The 22,936-nt window shown below is 40.5% G+C and overlaps 1 protein-coding gene across 3 annotated transcripts in view; it reads left to right on the forward strand.

Moving 5' to 3' along the window:
* Positions 1-22,936, forward strand: part of LOC137374438 (cilia- and flagella-associated protein 47-like) — a 777,638-nt gene that overhangs the window by 97,514 nt on the left and 657,188 nt on the right. For all 3 annotated transcript variants that reach the window (XM_068040550.1, XM_068040552.1, XM_068040551.1), the window contains 4 exons: positions 2,207-2,306; positions 10,081-10,297; positions 12,446-12,690; positions 19,826-19,956. In XM_068040550.1, coding sequence (XP_067896651.1) covers positions 2,207-2,306; positions 10,081-10,297; positions 12,446-12,690; positions 19,826-19,956 — 693 coding nt within the window. The remainder of the gene's footprint in view (positions 1-2,206; positions 2,307-10,080; positions 10,298-12,445; positions 12,691-19,825; positions 19,957-22,936) is intronic.

Genomic DNA, 22,936 nt, shown 5'->3' on the forward strand with positions numbered 1-22,936 from the left:
ATGGGGGTTTTCAATCTACATATAGACTGGGTAAAATCTATTCGTACTAATGTTGTAGAGGACGAATTCTTGGAATGCATGCAAGATGGTTTTCCAGAGCAGTACGTTGAGGAACCAACTAGGGAATGGGCTATTTTAGATCTAATATTGTGCAATGAAAAAAGGCTAATTAATAATCTTGTTGTAAAGGAGCCATTAGGAAAGAGTGACCATGACATGATGAAATTTTACATTAAGTGTGAAAGTGATGTAGTTCGATCAGAAACTAGGGTCTTAAATCTAACCAAAGGAAACTATGAAGGTATGAGGGGCAAATTGGCTATGGTGGATTGGGAAACTACGTTAAAAGGTATGACAGTGGATAGGAAATGGCTAACAGTTGAAGAACTAAAACATAGTTTACAAAACATAGTTTAGTGCACAAAAACCCAGCAAGGAAAGTGCTCCAACTGTGGCTAACAAAAAAAATCAAGGATTGTATTAGAGCAAAGGAAGAGGGAAAAAATGGTAAGCCTAAGGTTTAGGAGCATTTTAGAATTCTGCAAAGGAGGACCAAGAAAATGATTAAAAAAGGGAAAATACAATATGAGAGTCATCTAGCAAGAAACATACAAACGGACTGTAAAATAGGTATGTAAAAAGGAAAAGATTAGCAAAAACAAATGTGGATCCGTTACAAGTGGTGTCAGGAAAATTTATAATGGGGAATAAGGAAATGGCAGAGAAACTAAACAAATACTTCGTGTCTGTCTTCACGGAGGAAAATACTAAAAACTTCCCAGAAATAATGGAGAATCAGGGACTAGTGTAAACGAAGAACTGCAAAAAATATATTAATATTAGTAAAAAAAAGTTCTAGAGAAACCTCTCATTCTTCTAAACTCCAGAAAATAAAGTGTATTTAATCTTTCCTCACAGGACAATCCCTCAATCTCAGGAATTAGTTTGGTAAACTTTCGTTGCACTTCCCTATGGCAAGTATATCTTTCCTTAGGTTAGGAGACCAAAACTGCATACAATACTCCAATTGTGGTCTCACCAAGTCTCTATATAATTGCAGCAAGACTTCTTTACTCCTGTACTCAAATCCTCTTGCAATAAAGGCCAACATACAATTTGCCTTCCTAATTGCTTGCTGCATCTGCATGTTAGCTTTCGGTGACTAATGAACAAGGACACCCAGGTCCCTTTGGACATCAACGCTTCTCAATCTCTCATAACTCTGCATTTCTGTTTTTTCTATCTAAATGGATATCTTCACATTTTCCCACATTATATTCCATCTGCCATGTTCTTGCCCACTCACTAAGCCTGTCTAAATCCCCCTGAAGCCTCTTTACATCCTCCTCACAACTCACATTTCCACCTAGTTTTGCCTAGTTTTGTGTCATCGGAGAATTGAAAATATTACATTTGGTCCCCACATCCAAATCATTGATAGCTGGGGCCCAAGCACTGACCCTTGCGGTACCCCACTAGTTACAGCCTGCCAACCTGAGAATGACCCATTTATTCCTACTCTCTGTTTTCTGTCCATTAGTCAGTTCTCAATGCCAGTATATTCCCCCCAATCCCATGTGATCTAAATTTGCTTACTGACCTCCTGTGTGGGACCTTATTGAAAGCCTTCTGAAATTCCAAATACACCACATCCACTGGTTCCCCATGATCTATTCTGCTAGTTATATCCTCAATAAACTCTAACAGGTTTGTCAAACATGATACCCCTTTTGTGAATCTATGTTGACTCTGCTAAATCCTACTATTATTTTCTAAGTGTCCAGTGATAACATCCTTTATACTAGATTCATTTATATATTTTGCACTTATATAGTGTTTTTCATGATGTTAAGATGTCCCAAAACAGTTCAGTCAATGAATTAATCTGAGTAGTTTCACAAAACCATTGAAGGTGAAGATCAGCCTTAAATAAGAATTTACCAGCTTTAGGTGTTATTTGAGGGAGAAATGTTGACCAAGGAAAACTGGAGAACTGGGAAACACAAAAATGTGATTAGCTTCCAAATATAATTGAATGAGAAAGTATTGTTGATGTGTTTGAAAAACTAGAATCCATCAATATCCAGAAACAATTAGACCATGTATTCATTGACATCATTCGCACTGTTTTTTGTGGTGAGGAATAATTTCACTGTTTTTCCCTTCCATTACAAGCATGTTTGACCTCCTTTCAATTGATTTACAGCAGACAAAGGATGGTCTTAATGCTGTTCCATCGTCACTTCAAGAGGAGAAGGATTGCAGTTTGACACTGACATCTCAACAGCTTCACCAAATATCCATTGGTAGGCTAAATATTAGTTTATGACTTTTGCATTTATAATTCAATTCTGAAGAGTAGATTTAGTAGGGGTAATTGTGCCCCTGGCGGGAGCAACGCACTGTCAGTTCAGTCCTATCGCTCCACAGGTCGCGGCATATTATGAAAGTTTTCCCGCCCAACTGGAAAACAGACAAATTAAGCACTCTAGTAACCCCCAGAATAAATCAGACAAACCAGGTATCTTTAGAGAACAACAAATTAACTATTATTAAAACAAAATCTTAAACACTATTAAGATAAACCTTTGTCTAAAGACCTTACAACTTCTTATTTTAACCTAACTTCCCCATTCACACACATACACTCAAAAATCATGGTTAACCGGTTTCCTTTGTGAAACAATTACCTGTTTCTTAAGAATAAATAAATAACTGGCATTTAAGTCTTTGTGGGTTATGTTCCTGATGGGTGAGGTATTCTAATGTGAAAATAATCAAATGCCCCTCGAAATCTCCACACGGATTTGATGAAATAGTCTCTTAGTAGATAGGCCTTCAAACACTTTGGTTGCAGCAGGCATCAAACAGATCTTTCAACAATAAGCACAGCAATAGGTCTACTTGAATTTTAAAACCGACAGTCTCTGAGTCGAAATTTTACTTCAGAAATACAAATGATCTCTTCAAAGGGCTTTTTTCTCCTTAGGCAATTAACTTGGCCTTTAGCTCCTTGTAGAATTTTTGCTGAGAAAAATAGACGGCTCTTTTCTTCAGTAGCATGCTTCGCTGGTGAGTCTCTCAAAACTGGTTTCAGCTGGTTTTTCCACACAGTTAAGTTGAAACATTATACTATGTAACGTCACTCTCCTGCTGTGGCCTAGGAACAGGTGTACCTGGCACACTGTGCCTCGTAGTTTTTAACGGCACACTGTTTTTAAACAGAGTTTTAAAGGTACAGACTGTTTTTAATCAAAGGAGAAAAAAATACAGCTCTGTGAAACAGGAAACTTGTTTATTGTAAATTTGGGTGCTTGTTGTGTATGATTTTCCAACCAGTTAAATTAATGATTGGAACTTCATGTGCACTTAACTCTTATATTTTGGACTGAATTTCACAGACATCCCCCTCCCCTCGACGTCGTGAGTGGTGGCGGGGTGGGTTGGGGGCTGGAAAATGCCTCCCGGAGAGAGCTGCTATGCACCCCAATGCCATGAGGGCCCAACCCGAAATTGCTGGCGGTGGTGAGGCCTCGTGTCGGCCCCCCTGCTGCTCGGTGATGGGACTGCCATTAACATATTGAAATAAATTTAAATTAATGAATTAATTACCTTTATGTTCCCACCATCGGTCCCGGTGTGATATTCGTGCCACTGGCCAGCACTCCCACCCCTTTGGGTGCAGGGAACCAAGGCGTAACACTGGTGGAGGGAGGGAGGAGCTAAGTTTCTCAGTGCTGGTGGGGGTGGGGGGGGGTGGGGAAATGGGGTCAAAGTAATATCATTGGTGTAGGGGATGGTGGGAAGGGTTATAGTTTAAAGTTTCTGTACTTTGGCCAGGTGGACAGGGTATGTGTTTTGTTGTGGGAGAGGGCAAGTAATTAATTTCATTGTTATGGGGAGGTGGGAGAGGGACAGAATAAATGCATTTTTAAAAATTAAATGTTCTTTTAAATATTTAAATTGAATCGTAGGGCTCAAAGCCCTTTAAAAATGGTGTCAGCGCCTGTGCACAGGCAGCTGATGCCATAGCCGGGACAGACAGCCTGCCACTTCTACATCATCGGGGGGTGGGGCGGTGCGCCCTGGCTATTTAAATGAGCCATTGTGCTTAATATCGCAGTGGCTCTGCGACATGCAGTCCGTGCGAGCGGGCCACCCTTGTTTTCAGAGTATAAATTTAAGCCCCCGTGTGTGGTCCCAATGTTCAATGTCCCCCACTGAAAGTGCAAAATTGGAAAATTATTCCTAGTATGTTGAGAGTCATTTATCTTCAGATAAATATATAGGGAGGGGACTTGTTTTTTATATAGATGTTTAAACAAGTAACAAAACTGGAGTTTTTGCTAACCTGGTTGTTAGGGACCTTATTGTGCATTCCTGCTGCTGACTTTGGCCTTCCCTCTCTAGCAAGTCTCTAGTTCCTGGAGAAGGGTCTGAAGAAATTCTGAAGAAGGGTCACTGACCTGAAACGTTAACTCTGCTTCTCTCTCCACAGATGCTGCCAGACCTGCTGAGTCTTTCCAGCATTTCTTGTTTTTATTTCAGATTTCCAGCATCCGCAGTATTTTGCTTTTATTCTATCATTTCTGGTTACTCTGGGGCATGTCTCATGGTGAATTTGGTCATTCCCTCTCTGGCTGCTCCATGCATATTGACTTTGCAGCATGCTCTCTTGTAAGCCTTGGCTTATATCTCCCTCCAGGCCTGGACTCAGGAGGAAGAGGCAGTCCAGATTCAGGAAGGAAATGATCCACTACCAGACTTTGAGTCTGCCTCTACCTACTATAGCCTGGACTCTGCCTCCCCCAGTGTTGTCTTGCAAAATTCCACAAATACTGTTTCGTGGCCACGCACCTGTATCAATATTGCACAACAATTCCCCTATCAGATAAGGAAATTAAAAAAATTGTTTGAGACAGATGGTGATTTAAAATTGGTTTCAGTTTGGTACAGCTGAATAGGAGTCACTTTGGGGCATGGTCAACATAAAAAAATCAAACCGATGCATCAACATTTTCAAAGAGTATTCATAAAAGCTAATATTGGCCTTTATCTCAAGAAGGCTGCAATACAAAGGAAATGAAGTGATGCTGCAGTTGTACAGAGCCTTGGTCAGACTCCATTTGGATTGCTGCATGCAGTTTTGGGCACTGTATTTCAGAAGGCTTTGAAGAAGGTCCAGAGCAGATTCACCAGAATGATACCAGGGTTTATAGGGTTACGTTATGAGGATAGGTTGCATCAACTTAGCTTGTGTTCCCTTGAGTTAAGTAGGTTCAGGGGTGATTTCATTAAGGTAATTAAAGTGATGAAAGAATTCGATAGATACAGAGAAGCTATTTTCTCTGATGGGGAATCAGAACAAGGGGAACAATTTTAAAATTAGAGCTGGAACTATTCAGGAGGGAACACAAGAAATAGGAGCAGAAGTAGGCCATATGGCCCATCGAGCCTGCCTCGCCATTCAATATGATCATGGCTGATCTTGGGCTTCAATTCCACTTTCCTGCCCGCTCCCCATAGTGAAATCAGGGGGAGCACTTTTTCACACAAAGAATAGTGAAAATCTGGAATTATTTTGACCAAAAGGCTGTGGATTGTGGGTCAATTGAAATTTTCATGACTGAGATTGTCAGATTTTTATTTAGTAAGGGTATTCGGGGATATGAGTCAAAGCCAGGAAAATGATGTAATTGAATGGTGGAACAGTCTTGAGGGGCTAAAGACCAACGCCTGTTCCGATGTTCCAATGTGCCAATGTCTACACTTGGAAATGCTGCTTTAGAGATACACGTCTCCAATCCACATCTATTTATCATAACTGGATTCACAATCTTGGGGAATCAGATTAAGACAGCCATCACATAAGGCTTCAAAAACCTCATTGTTGTCTGGTGGCCACACAGATTGCTGAAGAAAAGCTCAGCAGCTAGAGCATTAGAAGAGTTGGCATAGATGGTGGATATTTCTCTTGGGGTGACAGTATATCTGTAATAACCTAGCAGCCATTTTCAAATGATTCCAGCATACAATCCCAGGCAGCCAACACATCAATACATGTGGAATCTAAAGTTGCAGAACCATCGACTGAACTTGCGCAAACAAGAACTGGACCATCTTCATTCCTAGAGGTGCATATTGACACCCAATAGCCAATCATCTTTCTTCCTCTTGACACTGGGAAAACCTTTAGAAAGCAGCCCGTGGTTAGTAAATAGGAGAAATGCACTTTGCACTTTTACAAAGGAAAAGTACCTTAAAAAAGCACACTAAATGCAATATGATTGAAGTGACATGCCCAGTGAAATAACGTTGATGCTATTTGGAAAACATGGAGAGAGGATCACTGCAGTTTTAGAAAGTCAGAATTGCTTCAGTGATGAAACAACAAATAAGCAGACAAATCTCTTAATTTGTATCCATTTGAAACAACTACTAAGCAGATTCTCTTTTAAGAATACCCAACATGGCTGTATGGACTTAAGTAGTCATGTTTTTTTGGGTATTGTTTATTGAAACACAATTCAAGCCCTCTGTCCTATTTTGGGAATGGAAAGTATTTTAAATAATTTTCAGGGTTCTACAAAGTCAAATCTACAATGGTGCAAGTGCTGCAGTCATGACAGAGCCTACGAGATTATTGTGGCTCAACCCATTGATAGTTGAATGTTGGGAATACTTACTTGTCTCTTGGACTTATTTGGAAACCTTCTCCTTTACTCTGGTGAAACATGATGCACTGATTGAATTAAATGAGGCAAATCACTGAGAGCAGAGGTTTCAGGATGTACTGATACGCTTTTCTGTCCAATGCCACTCCTTTCCCGATGATCTCCCTCATTTTGTATTGTGATGTTAATTGTTAGACCAGTGAGTGTTGTATTTGTTTTTATTGTTAGAAATTTACATGCTGACTTTAAAATATTGAAGCACTGCATGGAATAGCTAAGTGCAAAAAACAAAAGACTTGTGAGCAAATTGCAAAGTTGTCAAAAAAATTATTTTTTAAACTAACGCTACATCAGATGTGCTCTTGACAACTTCAGTGGCAAAGTTGCTGAAAATTTTGGCAGTGACTCTACTTTTAATGCTGATAGCCCCAAAACATTTTGCAGCAATGATATATTGATTGCCTGATTCCAGTGAAGTTTAAACTGAGCTGTTGAGAGAATATCTCACTGACAAATCAAAGTTTAGTGCGGGAACTTTAAGATCAGAACTTTATTGTAAACATGGCCGTTGTCAACCTGAGCTAAAGCACCATTCCCAAGTGACTCCAAGACAAATTAATTAGCATTAAATACAGCATGTTATGAAACCATATTGAAGGCCAGAATCAAATGTAATGAGTTCTTTTATGTTGTCTGAGGCAACATAAATGAAATGCGTGGAGTCCAGTTGGTTGAAGATCTCAAACAGGTTTATTACGGCTAAACTATTATACAGTACAGAGCTAACTATTTACAGAACCTTACTCTGGGTATTACAGTTGCAGAGTGACTCAGGCTTGTAGTCACATGACTGTATCCTGGTACTCAGCTCATTAGCATACTAAGATCTTAAAGGGACATTACTCTTGAAGGCAATCATACAACATCAAACTTAAACCTGGTTGGCTATGCTAATCTCCTGTGCTGGACAAAAGATACAGCTAAACCTGTAGCCTTTTCAGGAATCAGACGGAAAATTAAAGTGACTCAGCATGGATAAGTGGAATGAGAAACTGACAGCATTTGTCTTGAAATATAGTGATACAAGAACATCTGATTGTCATTTTGAAGCTTATTTAGTAATTGATCAATGGTACTTGAAAAAAGAAGTTGGTTACTAGAGGCAGGATCTTGATTGCTAACATGACCCTCACTTTAGTTACCCCTAAGCCATTGTTGGTGAACCAAACAATTGCATCTTTTTGTCTATTGTTGAACTACTGGCCAAATACAATCCTATTCTTGAAGAACTTTGAAATGATGATATACCACAGCCCAATAATTCAAAACAAGATTATAGAGTTGCTTTCAGACCAGGTTACATAAAGTATTGTTAACATCAAAAACTCAATTTTACTCAGTGATAATGGTCAAGACCCAGGCCTCAAGCAAAGTTGATCAATTAAGTTTTTCAGTACTTTACCATAGACAAAGATGATCAAGGAATTATAGCCAAATTAAATATTAACAAGTTTTGTAAGATTTTATGAAGTAAATGGCCAGTCAGCTTCTGGATCAACTGTACCAAAAACAAATGCCTAGAACTATCTAAACTATGAGAACAACGCTATGATGGTGCTGCGAATATTAATAGAATCTATTCTGGCATACAAGCAAAGAACCGAATGCAAAATACGTGCACTGTGCTGCATACAATTTGAATCCAGTGTTAAACAAACAACACAGAACTTTGACACTTTCATGATTTAATTAAGAAATTAAATACATATTTTGGTCATAGCAATAACCAATGAGTGTTGTTCTCTTTGTAAGCAAATCCAATCTAACCCTGAATCTGAAAAGACTTTGGGAGGAATTTTATCGTGGCAGCGGGGGTCTCGACTTCGAGATCCCCGCATCACCTCTTCTATGGAAAGCCCTCTGAATTTAGTGAAAATTGGGCACTTAACTGGATAGCAGCCGGCCTTCCATGGGATCAAGGATCCCAGCGTCAGAAGTCCTGCCCTTGCAGAGCTGCCGACCAATCAGAGACTGGCAGCTGCAGCGCCATCGTGGAGGCGGTGGCTGCTGCTGCAAGTGCACCTGCCGGAGGCCCAGGAGCATCACTGGAACAAGGCCTCGGGTAGGTCAGGGCAGGAAGAGCCTTGATGGGTAGGGGTCGTGGAGGAGTGGGGGAGGGGGTCGCGGGGAGGGGGTGGCCCTCAGAAGACCCCCCCCTTGTCGATGCCGGGTCCCCTGTTCAGGCACTAAGTACCTTTTAACTAGGGATCAACCCCCCCCCCCCCTCCCTCACGGCAGAGCCAGAAAGCACCCACACGGGTTTTCCATGGTGTGCTTCCTGTGCAGCGACAGGGCTGCCCGCTGCACTGGTAATTGTGGCTGTGCAGGAAGAGGCCCTTAATTGGGTATTAATTGCTCAGTTAAGGGCCTCAATTGACAGTGGAGTGGGAAGGCTGTTCATAGGTCTTTCCACCCTGGACTAAATTTTGGTGGAGGCGGGATGATGGTGGGAGCCTCCACCCGCCACCATCCTGCCCAATTTTATGCTCCCCCCTCTTCCAAATCTGCCACGGGGGAGAGCATAATATCCCCCCCATCCCGTCTTTCTCCTGCATGTTGGTCTTCTCAGTATGATTCTTCATTGCTTTCAGATGTGGATACACAGATATACTTAAAACGTATTGAAATTCTATCCCAGTCGTTTTTTTTAAGGGTGACATTACCACTTTCCAAGCTGTTTTATCCCCTTACCCTTTATGAAAGCCATTGTCCAGTGTGAAGTAGGCTTTATATTAGTTGCATATTTTCTCCCATTTTCACTTGAAGGGGTGTGGGATCCTAGAGAATAGGTCTTTTCTGGTAGCTCACTCAAATAGCCATTGTTAATGTGTGACCTTAGACAGTGAGTTAATAAATAATTAACACTTTTTGTTTTGGTAATTAGAGGAAACTAGTCATTTACTAATTAAAATTGGAGAATAAATATTTTATTTAACCACTAAGTTTGTTTTTGCTGTGTTCCCATGCGAATTATTCCCCTTTAACTGAAAAAGTATGTTTTAAAAAATCTTAGTACTTCAGGCATAACTATAATTGGGATAGGTTTTAGCAGTAAATTTGGTGCAGAAATAACAATAGATTAAGCATCAGAAAAAGCAAACTACATACAACATGGTTGCACAAAGAATTGTTTAATATTTACATTTATCTTTTTTCTAAGTAGGAAGAATACAGCACCCACGCCCTCGGGTTAATAACAGGCTTTAATCTTGAAAGATTTATTACATTGTCAGGGACCTCCTACCCTTTTTCCCTTGTGTGATTGTATTTCACCTATTACAAAGGTAATTGTTTGATGCAAAATTTTGCAATATTTTTTCCTAAATTCATACTTCTTTTTAACCAGGCCCAACGACAATTGACTTTGGAAAAGTTTGTGTACATTCAACATCAATCCAGAATTTGAATATTGTAAACAACTTACCTATGCACATTCTAATTGAAGTGACAACTGATTGTGCAGAGCTCCGAGAGTCTAGCCCATTATCTCAGGTGGTTCCACCCATGTCTGCAGCTTATCTACCAATAATATTTGAATCTTCATCAGAGGGGGTTTTTCAGAAGTAAGTGTTGAAGCGGACTTGCTTTTCTTTCTAATAGAGAAACAAAGTAAGGGTGAAATTGGATATGGACACAAACGCAAAACAGGCAGAAATGCTTTTTCTGCTTTTTGCATGTCACGCTAATATTCATTTCTGTTGAAGTCTTGGAACTGAATATTGGGTGATATGTCTCATGGGCAAACAATGCAATAGCGCCTGTTTTGTGTCCCTGTCCATGCCCAATTTCACGGCCTTTCTTTTTGAAGTCATGACAAAATAAGCATGAACTATTGAGACATTCTGAGATCTTATGCCATGGATGCAACTTGCAAGCACTGGGGACCTTGTTGAAAAATCCTGATTGTGATTTTCCATTCATTTTGTAGGGTCTTGGAAAATTTAGAATTATTAGATAAACATATCACAAATTTGTCCTCAGTTTCCAGATTAAAAGAGGCCTATCGCCGGATAGGTCTGGAGAGCCGGCAGTCAACCCCAGTTTGAGGCCATTACCTGACTGTCCTGGATGGTGAATTTTGTGCCAGTACTTGCAGAAGTGATTGTAAAACATAAATATACATTTGGTACAAAAAATACAAGTTGTTATTGCATGAGAGGGAATTGGATAGCACTAATAAGTGTAAGTTTTGCAAACGGGGAATCACTATCTTGTTAATACAAATGAGTGTTAAAGATATTTGCTATTTTCACCCTGAAATTATGCTGATTGTGACATATGAACAGTTAATATATTTATCTGAAATTCCTCCAGCAGCAACAACCTATTTTAAAACCTGTGCCAAAACAGCAGCAAGAGAAATTTCATTTGAATACATTATAATTGCAGGACCTTTAACTTTTGAAAAATATAATTAATAACTGATGCTTGCTACAAATAGCTGAAAAATATTTGGAAAGGTGGACATTTTAGCAGAGAAATGGACATCTCTACTAGTTAAAGATAGTAATTCAATGACTCATTGTTAGTAAAGTGTACATATTCCTTTTTTCTCTTGTCCTGAAGACACAAACTCATCTTAAGATACAGTTCAACAGGCACTGGTGCATATTAGGTATGTCACTAAAATGGTTATTCCTCACGAATGAGCGTCAGTAGGCTATTCCATGATGATGGTACGACAGCCAAGTCTGATCATGTCCTTACCTAACTGCACAATCTGAAAGTTCCACCAGAGATTACCAGATAAGAATCAGGAGTGGGAACTGAGGCTAACTTTCTTCCTCTCTCACCTATTAATGCTGAAATTAATTGTAGTACCACTACTACTTCCCAGCTGAAAGCACAGCTAATTCAACATAGATTGAATTATGTTCAGAGATCCAGGACCTTCCTGATTTTTTTGGCTCAGTTCCCCACTGATAATGTGCTTACTAATGGAGCTATTGGCGGAGCTTCTAAAATGAGATTTCTGATTTGCTTGTGATAACTAGCAGTAGGCGAATTGATAGTCACTTGAAAGAATGTCACTGAAGTATTGGAAGGATTTGAAAGCTTTCAAGCAGGAATGAAGAGAGAGAGAGGCCCCTACTTAGGATCTGCACATGTCAGAGTCCAAAAACCTCTTTGCTGCAGAGAAAACACCAGCTTAAAAACCACAGATGGGGAGGGACTTGTCACATGACAGTCACTCAGTCATTCAAACATGGCAGTTAGCAGTATTTCTCTGCTTGTTGAGAGAAAAGGTAGTTTCTTTAAACTTCCTGGGTCTTGGTTCTTGCTGGGATATTAGCAGACATTTCGTCTCTCTCCTCACAAGCATTGCAGTGTAGGTTACAGTGTTGCAAATTAGGTAATCATCTTATGCTGAAAGGATGACTTTGCTGGCAGATTGTCTTTTTAAAAATGTCTTTTAAAAAATACAAATTCAGATCTCCAGCCAGTGGACCAAAGAAAATTATTATTCAACAAAACACATTGGCATAACACTGAGTTTTAATATCTACCATATATTGGACATGATAGGTCTGTTTGTAGATTAGAAAAGCAACACTAGTGATGAGTAGATGGGAACTGTACAATGGGCTGAGAGGTGGTTGTACATTTCTAGGATTGTGAACTGAACAGTTTGTTAGCATTGAAAGTGTTGTGTCAATACTGCTTTTTTTTTAAGATGCAAGAATGTTAACCACTTTTCTTTTATTATGCAGGTCAATAACCTACACAGTAAACAACATCCATACCGGTCATGTATTAGTAGTGGCAGATGTGGTTTGTGTTGCTCTTGAGCTGGCGACCAATGAGCTGGTGCTGACTCCAAACTATGGGCTCCTGGCAGAATCAGGCTTCAGAACGACAGTGCAGCTCTATAACAGGAGAAACTACCCTGCTCAATTCAGTTGGAGTCCAATACTCACAGATGAAGGAATCGCGTTTTTCATTCGACCTGATGGAGGTACCTGATGTAGAAATGAAGTTAGCTTTTTCTGAGGTCTTTGGCTGACTCTGAGTGAGTTGGTGATGAGCAGTGCGGAAATAATATTTAAAGGGCAACAAAGACATTTCTTTTGCTGTTTTGAGTCTATTTCTGGCCAGCTTTTCATTTTTTTCTCATAGCATATAGATTATTGTGAGCCTTTATGTCAATTGTTCAATTCTTTATTTTCAGCAGTGCCATTACATGCATCAGGGAGTGTACTAAAGGGCTCCTCTAATATGAGGCGCTGGGAATAATACGGGGATTCTGAAGCAGATTGCAATCAATAAGAGGTGCTCTGAGCCACCTGCTGGTATCTGTATACTTTTGCACAGGGGACTAGACCTCGCTTTGGAAGAAGACTTGTATCGACAGAAGCTTCTACTCTCAATGCAGGTCCAATGACACAGATACAGGTGAAGGCCTGACGAAGTTCCAGGTGACAAAAATTATAGATCCATTGATCCATGGTTTAATATAAATGAAGACTTGTCACTCCATTTAAAAAGTGAGTGTGATCAATGAAGAGGCCTCATGACGTCAAAGTAAAAATGGGAAGGTCACACTTCTCTTACCTTGGCTGTCCTGATCATGTTATTCTTTTCTTTTGGCACTGTTGCACTGTATCAGGAATGAGAGAAGTGGTAACCTCCTTCCTCGCAAGTCCAGCCAACCAGTCGCTCTTCTGACTGATCTCATCAAGGGAGATCTACAGCCGTTTAAAAATTCTCGACTTGCCTCCTGAAGCTTTCTTTGTGAGCCTCCGGAGAGCAAGATAGCATTTATGATGATGTCTTGAGAAAGCACTTGGAATCCTTTGCTTAAACATTATTGCAATTGAACATTCTAACAGAAGCTGAAGCAAAAAACATGGAATGCTTGTCTGCTACACTTCCACGAATCTGCTGCTACCTTAATGCTGCAATCTTTTAAAACTCAGTAATTTACTCCTCTGCTGTATGGGAGTGGTGCTCCTGACCAGTTAGCACATACTTAAGTGGGTTGACCCTGTGAATTTCTGGCAGGATCAACTGCACAGTGCACCAGCAGACATAAGTCTCGATCTGGCATTGTAATGCTGATTTTAAAAGCCTATCATTCTGATGGAATTGACATCAGTCCCTAAATGCTTTAGACACAACTTATATCAGAAGAGGAAATGTGGCTTCAATGTGTCTTAAATTATACATAATAATTTATACATAGTTCAAATAACCTTTTTTGACTTACTATCATCTGATGCTGGAAGCATTCCAGGATTCAATTAGACTTGTTACTTGTTACTTTAGTCTTGAACTTAAAACAATCACCATCACCAAGGAAAAGGTGCTGGGAAAACTATTAGACTAAAAGTCTAACAAGTCCCCAGGACCAGATGACCTGCATCTTAGGGTCTTTTAAAAAAGTGGCTGCAGAGATAGTAGAGGCTTTTGCTATAATCTTCCAAAAGTCCTTAGATTCTGGATTGAGCAGATTGAAAAATAGCAAATGAAACACCTTTATTCAAGAAAGGAGGGAGATAGAAAGCAGGAAAATATAGGCCAATTAGCCTAACATCTGTCATAGGGAAATTACTAGAATTAATTACTAAGGAGGTTATAGAAGGATACTCAGAAAACTATAATGGGATCAGACAGAGTCAACATGGTTTTTGTGAAAGAGAAATCGTGTTTCACCAATTTAGTGGAGTTCTTTGACGAAGTAACAAGCAAGGTGGATAAAGGGGAACCTGTAGATGTGGTGTACTTAGATTTTCAAAGGACATTTGATAAGGTGCCACATCAAAGGTTACTAAACAAGATAAGAGCACATGGTGTAGGGGGTAACATATTAGCATAGATAAAGGACTGGTTAGCTAATAGGTAGCAGGGAGTAGTGATAAATGGGTCTTTTTTGGGTTGGCAAACTGTAACTAGTGGAGTGCCACAGGGATCAGTGCTCGGGCCACAACTATTGACAATTTATATCAATGACTTAGATGAAGAGACAGAATGTATGGTAAGCTAAAATAGCTGTTGACACCAGGATAGGAAGGAAAGTAACTTTTCAAGAGGAAGAGTCTACAAAAGGGTATAGATAAGTTAAGTAAGTGGGCAAAAATTTGGCAGATGGCGTGTAATGTGGGAAAATGTGAGGTTGTCCATTTTGGTAAGAGGAATTCTGTATACTATTTAAGTGGAGAGAGATTACAGAACTCTGAGGTGCAGAGGGATTTGGGTGTCCTGGTACATGAATCACGAAAGGTTAGTATGGAGGTACAGCAAGTGATTCGGAAGGCAAATGGAATGTTGTCAGTTTATTGCAAGGGGAATCAAGAATAAAAGTAGGGAAGTTGAACTGCAGCTGTACAGGACCTTGGTGAGACCACATCTGGTGTACTGTGTGCAGTTTTGGTCTCCTTATTTGAAAAAGGATATAATTGCATTGAAAGCAGTTCAGAGAAGGTTCACTTAACAAATTCTGGGGATGAAGGGCTTATCTTATGAAGAAAGGTTGAACAGGTTGGGCTCATACCCATTGGAGTTTAGAAAAATGAGAGGTGATCTTATTGAAACATATAAGATCCTGACTTGATAGAGCAGATACTGGAAGGATGTTTCCTCTAGTCAGGGAGACTAGAACTAGGGGACACAGTTGAAGAATAAGAGGTCTCTCTTTTAAGATGGAGATGAGGAGAATTTTTTTTCTCAAAGAATCATTAGTCTGTGGAATTCTCTTCCCCAGAAAGCAGTGGAGACTGGGTCATTGAATTTATTCACATCTGAGTTAGGTAGATTTTTGATAGATAAGGGAGCCAAAGGTTATGGGGGGCAGGCAGGAAAGTGTAGTTGAGACCACTAGCAGATCAGCGCTGATCTTATCAAATGGTGGAGCAGGCTCGAAGGGTTGAATGGCCTGCTCCTGCTCCTGAGTTCTATGTTCCTATGTTTTTCAAAAGTCTTACATTAAATGGTTGATTTTCAGATCCAAATCTTTTTCTTCTTCCTAATTTATGAAGGGGCACACATCTAATGCATCGACATTTCACATTTCTTTTGGTACTGTACAGTATTGTAAATTTTGTCTGCATTAGATTGTGCTTGTTGCTCCATAGGTTACATAATTGCATATTTTTGGATCATTAGAATGCTTCCAATAATTATAAATGCATTGGTATTACCTGACCACATAATAGTGGCAAATTTGATAATGTTAGAAATGTTCTGTTACATAACCTTTGTGATAGTATAAACAGCAGATGATACTGAAAGGAGGTCTGGCACCTATATCTGAACCCACTGTAACTTTTAAAGTGTTAACATTTATGAGCCTTATTCTTCCTCCCAAAATACATAAATTGTACTTTTCTGTCTAATCCGCTAATCTATCTTTGTCCTTCTGAAGTCAGTTACATTCCTGTTTGCAGTTAGCTGTACCCCAGAATTGTATGTAATTTATAAATTTTGGTTATTGTGCCCTCAGTACTCAAGCACAGATCATTAATAAGGGCAAGGGTTCTGATCCTGACCTCTGGGAGCTACCACCTATACATTCTTTCATCTTTTTAAAAATTACTGCTTCCTTATTTGAAGCTCTCCTATCCACCTTCTCCTCTTGAATTCTTTCATTGCCACTATCATATTATTTTGTTAAAAACTGAGACAAGCACTCAGGTATCTGTAGCATTTCTTCATCTTCTTTGAGAATTGACACCAACCTTTTTTTAACTTTTTTTTATGTGCCAATAAAATCTATTACTACCTCCTTTTATGTTCCCTGTCAGTCTTTCTTCCTATTCCTTCTTAGTCTTTCTAATCTCTTATCCTGTGGTGAAAGTGGCTATCCAAGGAATGGAGGGAAAAGTTGCAATGGTGAAGATGATTCCATAATCAGTTGCATAAATCATATGCTTTGCAGCTGTATCTGTGAGTCCCTACGTAGTCTGTTGCTTCCTTGATGGTAGGGTGAGAGACATAATTCAATAGCTGTGCAAATTCTTGATAGAGGAGGAGCAATCAGTAACCATAGTTTGTGTAGGCACTAACAGCATAGACAAAATAGTTGAAGATCCTGCAGTCTGAGTTTGCAGGCGTGGATGCTAGACTGAAAATATGGATCCCTGTGGTGGTATTCTGAGTTACGGCCAATGCCACATTGTGGACAGCATAGGTAGAATTTACTGGTAATTCTAGAGACACAAAGGGAGATCATCCTATTTGTTATATCTAGTGAATAGGTGCAGTGAAGAGAAAGGGACAGAGATGTGTTAATTGGGTCTGCACCCCCACTGAGCTATCCTGGTGTTTCCTTGATATCCTCAAACTTATGTCAATAGATGACACCATGCTGATCCAGTGGCAGGTTGGTCCTGGGAACCGGTCCCTTTAAGGACTGCTGGCTAGGCCACTCAACACCTGCTACAAGTGGGCAAAGCATGTGCAACACATGTTTCACTTATTTATAGCTGAGAATTGGAAACAGTGTTCTACAACCAATATAGGACCTTGTGTTGCATATTTAAGCAGCCTCCTGCCAGAAACATGCAGGCATGCTGCTTGCCCAATTACAGGCCCATGGTTAGTATGTTTGTAGTCCAACAAGGAAGGAAGCAAAAGAAACTTAATTGAGTTCTTTAGTGAAATAATGGAGAAGGTTAATGAAGGTAGTGAAATCAATGAGACATACAAGATAATCAGAGGGTTAGATAGGGTGGATAGTGAGAGTCTTTTTCCTCGGATGAGGATGGCAAACACGAGGGGACATAGCTTTAAGTTGAGGGGTGAAAGATATAGGACAGATGTCAGAGGTAGTTTCTTTACGCAGAGAGTAGTAGGGGCGTGGAACGCCCTGCCTGCAACAGTAGTAGACTCGCCAACTTTAAGGGCATTTAAGTGGTCATTGGATAGACATATGGATGTAAATGGAATAGTGTAGGTCAGATGATCGGCGCAACATCGAGGGCCGAAGGGCCTGTACTGCGCTGTAATATTCTAATTCTAATTCTAATGTTGTGTGTGTATATTTTTATATATAGAACTGCTATGAGGCATTTGATAAAATGCTACACAATATACTTGTTGGCAAAATTGAAGCCCGTGGGATTAAAGGGGCAGTGTATAATGGTATGATATGTGACAGATTAAATTTAATGCAGAGAAGTGTGAAATAATAAATATTGGTAGGAAGGAGTAGGCTATTTGGCCCTTCGAGCCTGCTCCGCCATTCATTATGATCATGGCTGATCATCCAACTCAGTAACCTGTTCTCGCTTTCCCTCCATATCCTTTTATTCCTTTCACCCCAACAGCTATATCTAACTCCTTCTTGAAAACATACAATGTTTTGGCCTCAGCTGCTTTCTGTGGTAGCGAATTCCACAGGCTCACCACTCTCTGGGTGAAGTAATTTCTCCTCATCTCAGTCCTGAAAGGTTTACCCGTATCCTTAGACTATGACCCCTGGTTCTGGACTCCCCCACCATCGGGAACATCCTTCCTGCATCTACCCTGTCAAGTCCTGTTAGAATTTTATAGGTTTCTATGAGACCCCCCTCACTCTTCTGAACTCCAGCGAATATAATCCTAACCGACTCAATCTCTCCTCATACGTCAGTCCTGCCATCCCAGGAATCAGTCTGGTAAACCTTTGCTGCACTCCCTCTATAGCAAGAACATCCTTCCTCAGATAAGGAGACCAAAATGACACACAATATTCCAGGTATGGCCTCACCAAGGCCCTGTATAATTGCAGCAAGACATCCCTGCTCCTGTACTCGAATCCTCTCGCTATGAAGGCCAACATACCATTTGCCTTTTTTACCGCCTGTTGGACCTGCATGCTTACCTTCAATGACTGGTGTACGAGAACACCCAGGTCTCGTTGCATATTCCCCTCTCTCAGTTTATAGCCATTCAGATAATAATCTGTCATGCACTCATCGGTCCTGGTTGCTGTTGGTGGACTGTATCAAAGTTGGACGGACCAGACTTATGGAACGGACTTCTCGGTTACTTCCATCCAAACCTGCTCAGTTGGAGAGGCTGTCCCCTTCGTCCTGTCTTTGGGACAGCTCGCCTCACTGCAGCCGCTCAGATCATGTAGCCGGACCTTCAGGTACGATTGAGAAACCTGGAGAGCAGCCTTCCCAGGTCTTCTTCCCATTCCAGTTGTTGCTGCAGCCTGATAAATTCAATTGCTGTTGAACCCTTTAAACCAAGTCATGGCACCTTTAATTGGAAATCCTCTCTTTGACAAATTCAGCGTGTCATTCCGCCTGCCCTCCCTGATTGGTTGGGTAACCCAGAGGTGGGGAACCCTGAGGTGGAATGGTAACACTGTGGCTCTGGGAAGGAGCCTTATCAAAGCCTGCCAATTAGGGAATCGGGTTCCCGACCTGCAAGTTGTCCTGCTGTTCCGACAGGGAATAAATACAGAAGATTTTGCCCATAGAGTACAGATGTAAGGAACTCATGCTAAACCCTTATAAACACTAGTTAGGCATCAGCTGGAATATTGTGTTCAATTCTGGGCACTACACATATGGAAGGATGCTAAGGCCTTAGTGCAGAAGAGATTTATTAGAATGGTACCAGGGTTGAGAGACTGGAGAAATTGGGGTTGTTTTACTTAGAGCAGGCAAGGTTAAGATATGTGATAGAGGTGTTCAAAATTCTGAACTGTTTTGATAGAGTAAATAAGAAGAAACTGTTTCCAGTGGCAGAAGGATCACACAACCAGAGGTAAACTGATTTAAGGTGATAGGAAAAGACCTAGAGGTGACATGAGGACTTTTTTATGCCATGGGTTGTTGCAATCTAGAATTCAGTGCCTGAGATTCAATAGTAACTTTCAAAAGGGAATTGGATAAATAGTTGAAGGGAAAATATTTACAGGGCTGTGGGGACAGAACTAGGGAGTGGGGCTATTTCGATAGCTTTTTCAAAGAGCTGGCACATGCATGATGGGCTGAATGGCCTCATTCTCTGATTCTATGAAGGTGGGGGGGAGGGGGGTCGGTTGTTGAGAACCTGAGCAGAAAAATGTATATTACCTCACCTCAAATTTAAGTTTTATTTCATATTTATACAATTAAGTTTTTCATTCAAAGAATACTTGTGAACTATACTTTATACAGGCATTGTGGATGCATTCAAAGATTTGGAATGTGAAGTGGTCTGGCATGCATCATTCTTCTCCCCTAACGAAGGAGAGTTTGATCTTATTGTGCATCACGGGAACAAAATCAGATTGAAGTGTGTTGCTAAGGTACAATGATGCATTTTTTTTTATTTGTGTAGTTATTTTAAGCTCATATAAACTGAATAATACGATATATCAATGTAATTCATTATTGAACATAAAGTAGCTTTTGCTGACCTCTATTAAAAAGATGCTTTATCTTCTATACCCATTGTTGTCAACAACTTGTAAGAACTGTTAGAATGATTTTAAACTACTTGAAATATTGTGTGGTATGCTATATTCAAGTTAAATTTAATTTATTATTTGTTACCTCATACACTTAATTCTCCAGACTCATGGGAATGCTGGCTGTCGCCCTTATTAATCATGTGAAAATGAAGGGAATAAATTATTCTAATTTGAGCAGTATTTTCTGTTTCTAAGTGTAGTACAGTGTTACACAAATGGGGCTGGAATTTATACTTCCGATACCACCATCGGCAGTGGGCGAAAATAATGGCGGTCTGCCAATGCAGACCACACATTGCAGAGCCGCCGCGATATTCAACGTGGCAGCTCATTTAAATAGCCGGGGCAGACCGCCCACCCTGATGACGTGGAAGGGGCAGGATGTCCGTCCCCGGCAATGGTGTCAGCTGCCTTTGTGCAGGCGCTGACGCAATTTTTAAAGGACTCTGAGCCCTAATGTTCAATTTAAATATTTGAAGGTAACTTCAATAAAAAAATTTCAATCCATTTAAATTGCCCCTCTCCCACCCCCCCTAAAAATCATAAAATGAATCACTTGCCCTCTCCCCCCCAAAACACTTCCCCTGTCCACCTGACCTTACCTCCCCCACCCCCCCAAAGTACATAAACTTTACACTCTAACCCTTCTCAACATCCCCTACACCAATGATATTATTTTGACCCTGCTCCCCGCCCCCCCAACACATTGAAAAATTTACCTGCTCCGCTCTCCCCACTAGTGTTCCGCCTTAGATCCCCGGATGGGGATTCAAAGGCGCGGAAGTGCCGGCCACCGGCACCAATATCGCACCGGGACAGATGTCGGGAGCGAGAAGGATATTTATTCATTTATTTAAATTAATTTACTTATTTAAATTTGGCTCCCATTGCCAAGTGACAGGGGGGCCACCACGAGGCCTCGCTGCCGCCAGCAATATCGGGCCAGGCCTACTCGGCGTCGAGGCCCAAGGCTCTGCCGGAGGCATTTTCCGGCTCCCCCAACATGACCCTGCATCCGGGGGTCTGTAAAATTCAGCCCATAGCCTTTTATGCTCAAGAATGCTTCCTCTGCCTTGATTTTTGTCTTTTCTGTAAGCCCCCAGTGCAGCAAAAAAAACTGTCTCAATCCATATTTAATTAAGATATATCCATAATATATTAAACTTTTTTAGCTGGCTCATGTGTTCCATTGAAATGGCGTTAGCCATGGCTCACGGTACCATTCCCTGATTAACAAGGTTGTAGGTTCAAGCCCCACTCCAGATTCTTGAGCACTTTAGTGTGGTACTTAGGGATTGCTAAACTGTCAGAGATGTTTTTCACATGAGCTGTAAAACTGAGATCCTGTCTGCCCGATCAGATGGACATAAAAAATCCCATGGCATGATCCTTCAACCAGCATCACTTAAAGAAAAACAGATTATCTGGTCATCGTTGCTTTTCATGGTATATGTCAATGATTCAGTACGAGGTCTCTTGCTTTTTGTGATTTATATCCATGATTTAGACCTAAATCTCAGGGGCATAATTAAAAACAGTAGTAGATTATAGAAAAATTGGCTGTGTGGTTGACAGTGAGGAAGAAAGCTGTGGAACTGCAGGAAGGTATCAATGGGCTGGTCAGGTGGGCAGAAGAGTGGCAAATAGAATTAAATCTGCAGAAGTGAGAGCTAATACATTCGAAGAGGGCAAACAAGGGAATACACAGTAAATGGTAGGGCACTGAGAAGTGTAGAGGAGCAGAGGAACTTTGGACTGCATATCCACAGATCCCTGAAGGTAACAGGATAGGTAGATAAGGTGGTTAAGAAGGCATACAAAATACTTTCCTTTATTAGTCGAGGTATAAAATATAAGGGCAGGGAGGTTATTTTAGAACTGTATAAACCATGAATAAGGCCACAGCTATAGTACTGCATACTGTTGTGGTCACATTACAGGAAGGTTGTAATTGCACTGGAGAGGGTACAGAGGAGATTTATGAGGATGCTGCCAGGACTGGAAAATTTTAGCTATGAGGAAAGATTGGACAGGCTGGGGTTGTTTTCTTTGGAACGAGTAGACTGAGGGAAGATTTAATTGAAGTGTATAAAATTATAAGGGGACCAGATAGAGTGGTGCAGAGGTCAATAACCAGGGGCATAGATTTGTAATAATTGGTAGAAGGATTAGAGGAGAGCTGAAGAGAAATTATTTCACCTGGAGGCTGATGGGGTTCTGGAACTCACTGTCTGAAAGGATGATATCAGCAGAAACTCTCACTGCATTTAAAAAGCATTTGGATATGCATTTGAAGTGCTGTAACCTTTAAAAGATGATGGACCAAGAGCTGGAAAGTGGGATTAGGCTGGATAGCCTTTTTTCAGCCGCCATGATCATGATGGGCCAAATGACCTCCTTTTGTACCATAAATTTTTGTGATTCTATGATCACATTGCTGTTTGTGGGACCTTGCTGTGTGCAAATTGGCTGCTGTGTTTCCTGTAGTACAATAGTGACTTCATTTCAAAAGTATTTCATTCGCTGTGTAGGACGCCCTGAGGTCACGAAAGAAGCTCTATAAATCCAAGTTTTTCTTTTTTCTTCTCTGTAAATATATCCTATAGGAATTCCTATGTTAATATATTCACACTTTCCTGTTACATCTTTGTATAATACCAGTAAGTGATACTCTAATAGGATTTCTACTGTTGATCTCATACCTTCTCTGTCATGGCTCCCTGCAACACCAAGTGGTGCTGTATTACCCTTCTCCCACAAATCACCAATGTATGATCTGGAAAAACAATTGTGTCCACTGCAATTTCCAGTGATC

This window comes from Heterodontus francisci, chromosome 10 (genome assembly GCF_036365525.1).
Source record: "Heterodontus francisci isolate sHetFra1 chromosome 10, sHetFra1.hap1, whole genome shotgun sequence".
Classification (NCBI taxonomy): Eukaryota; Metazoa; Chordata; class Chondrichthyes; order Heterodontiformes; family Heterodontidae; genus Heterodontus; species Heterodontus francisci.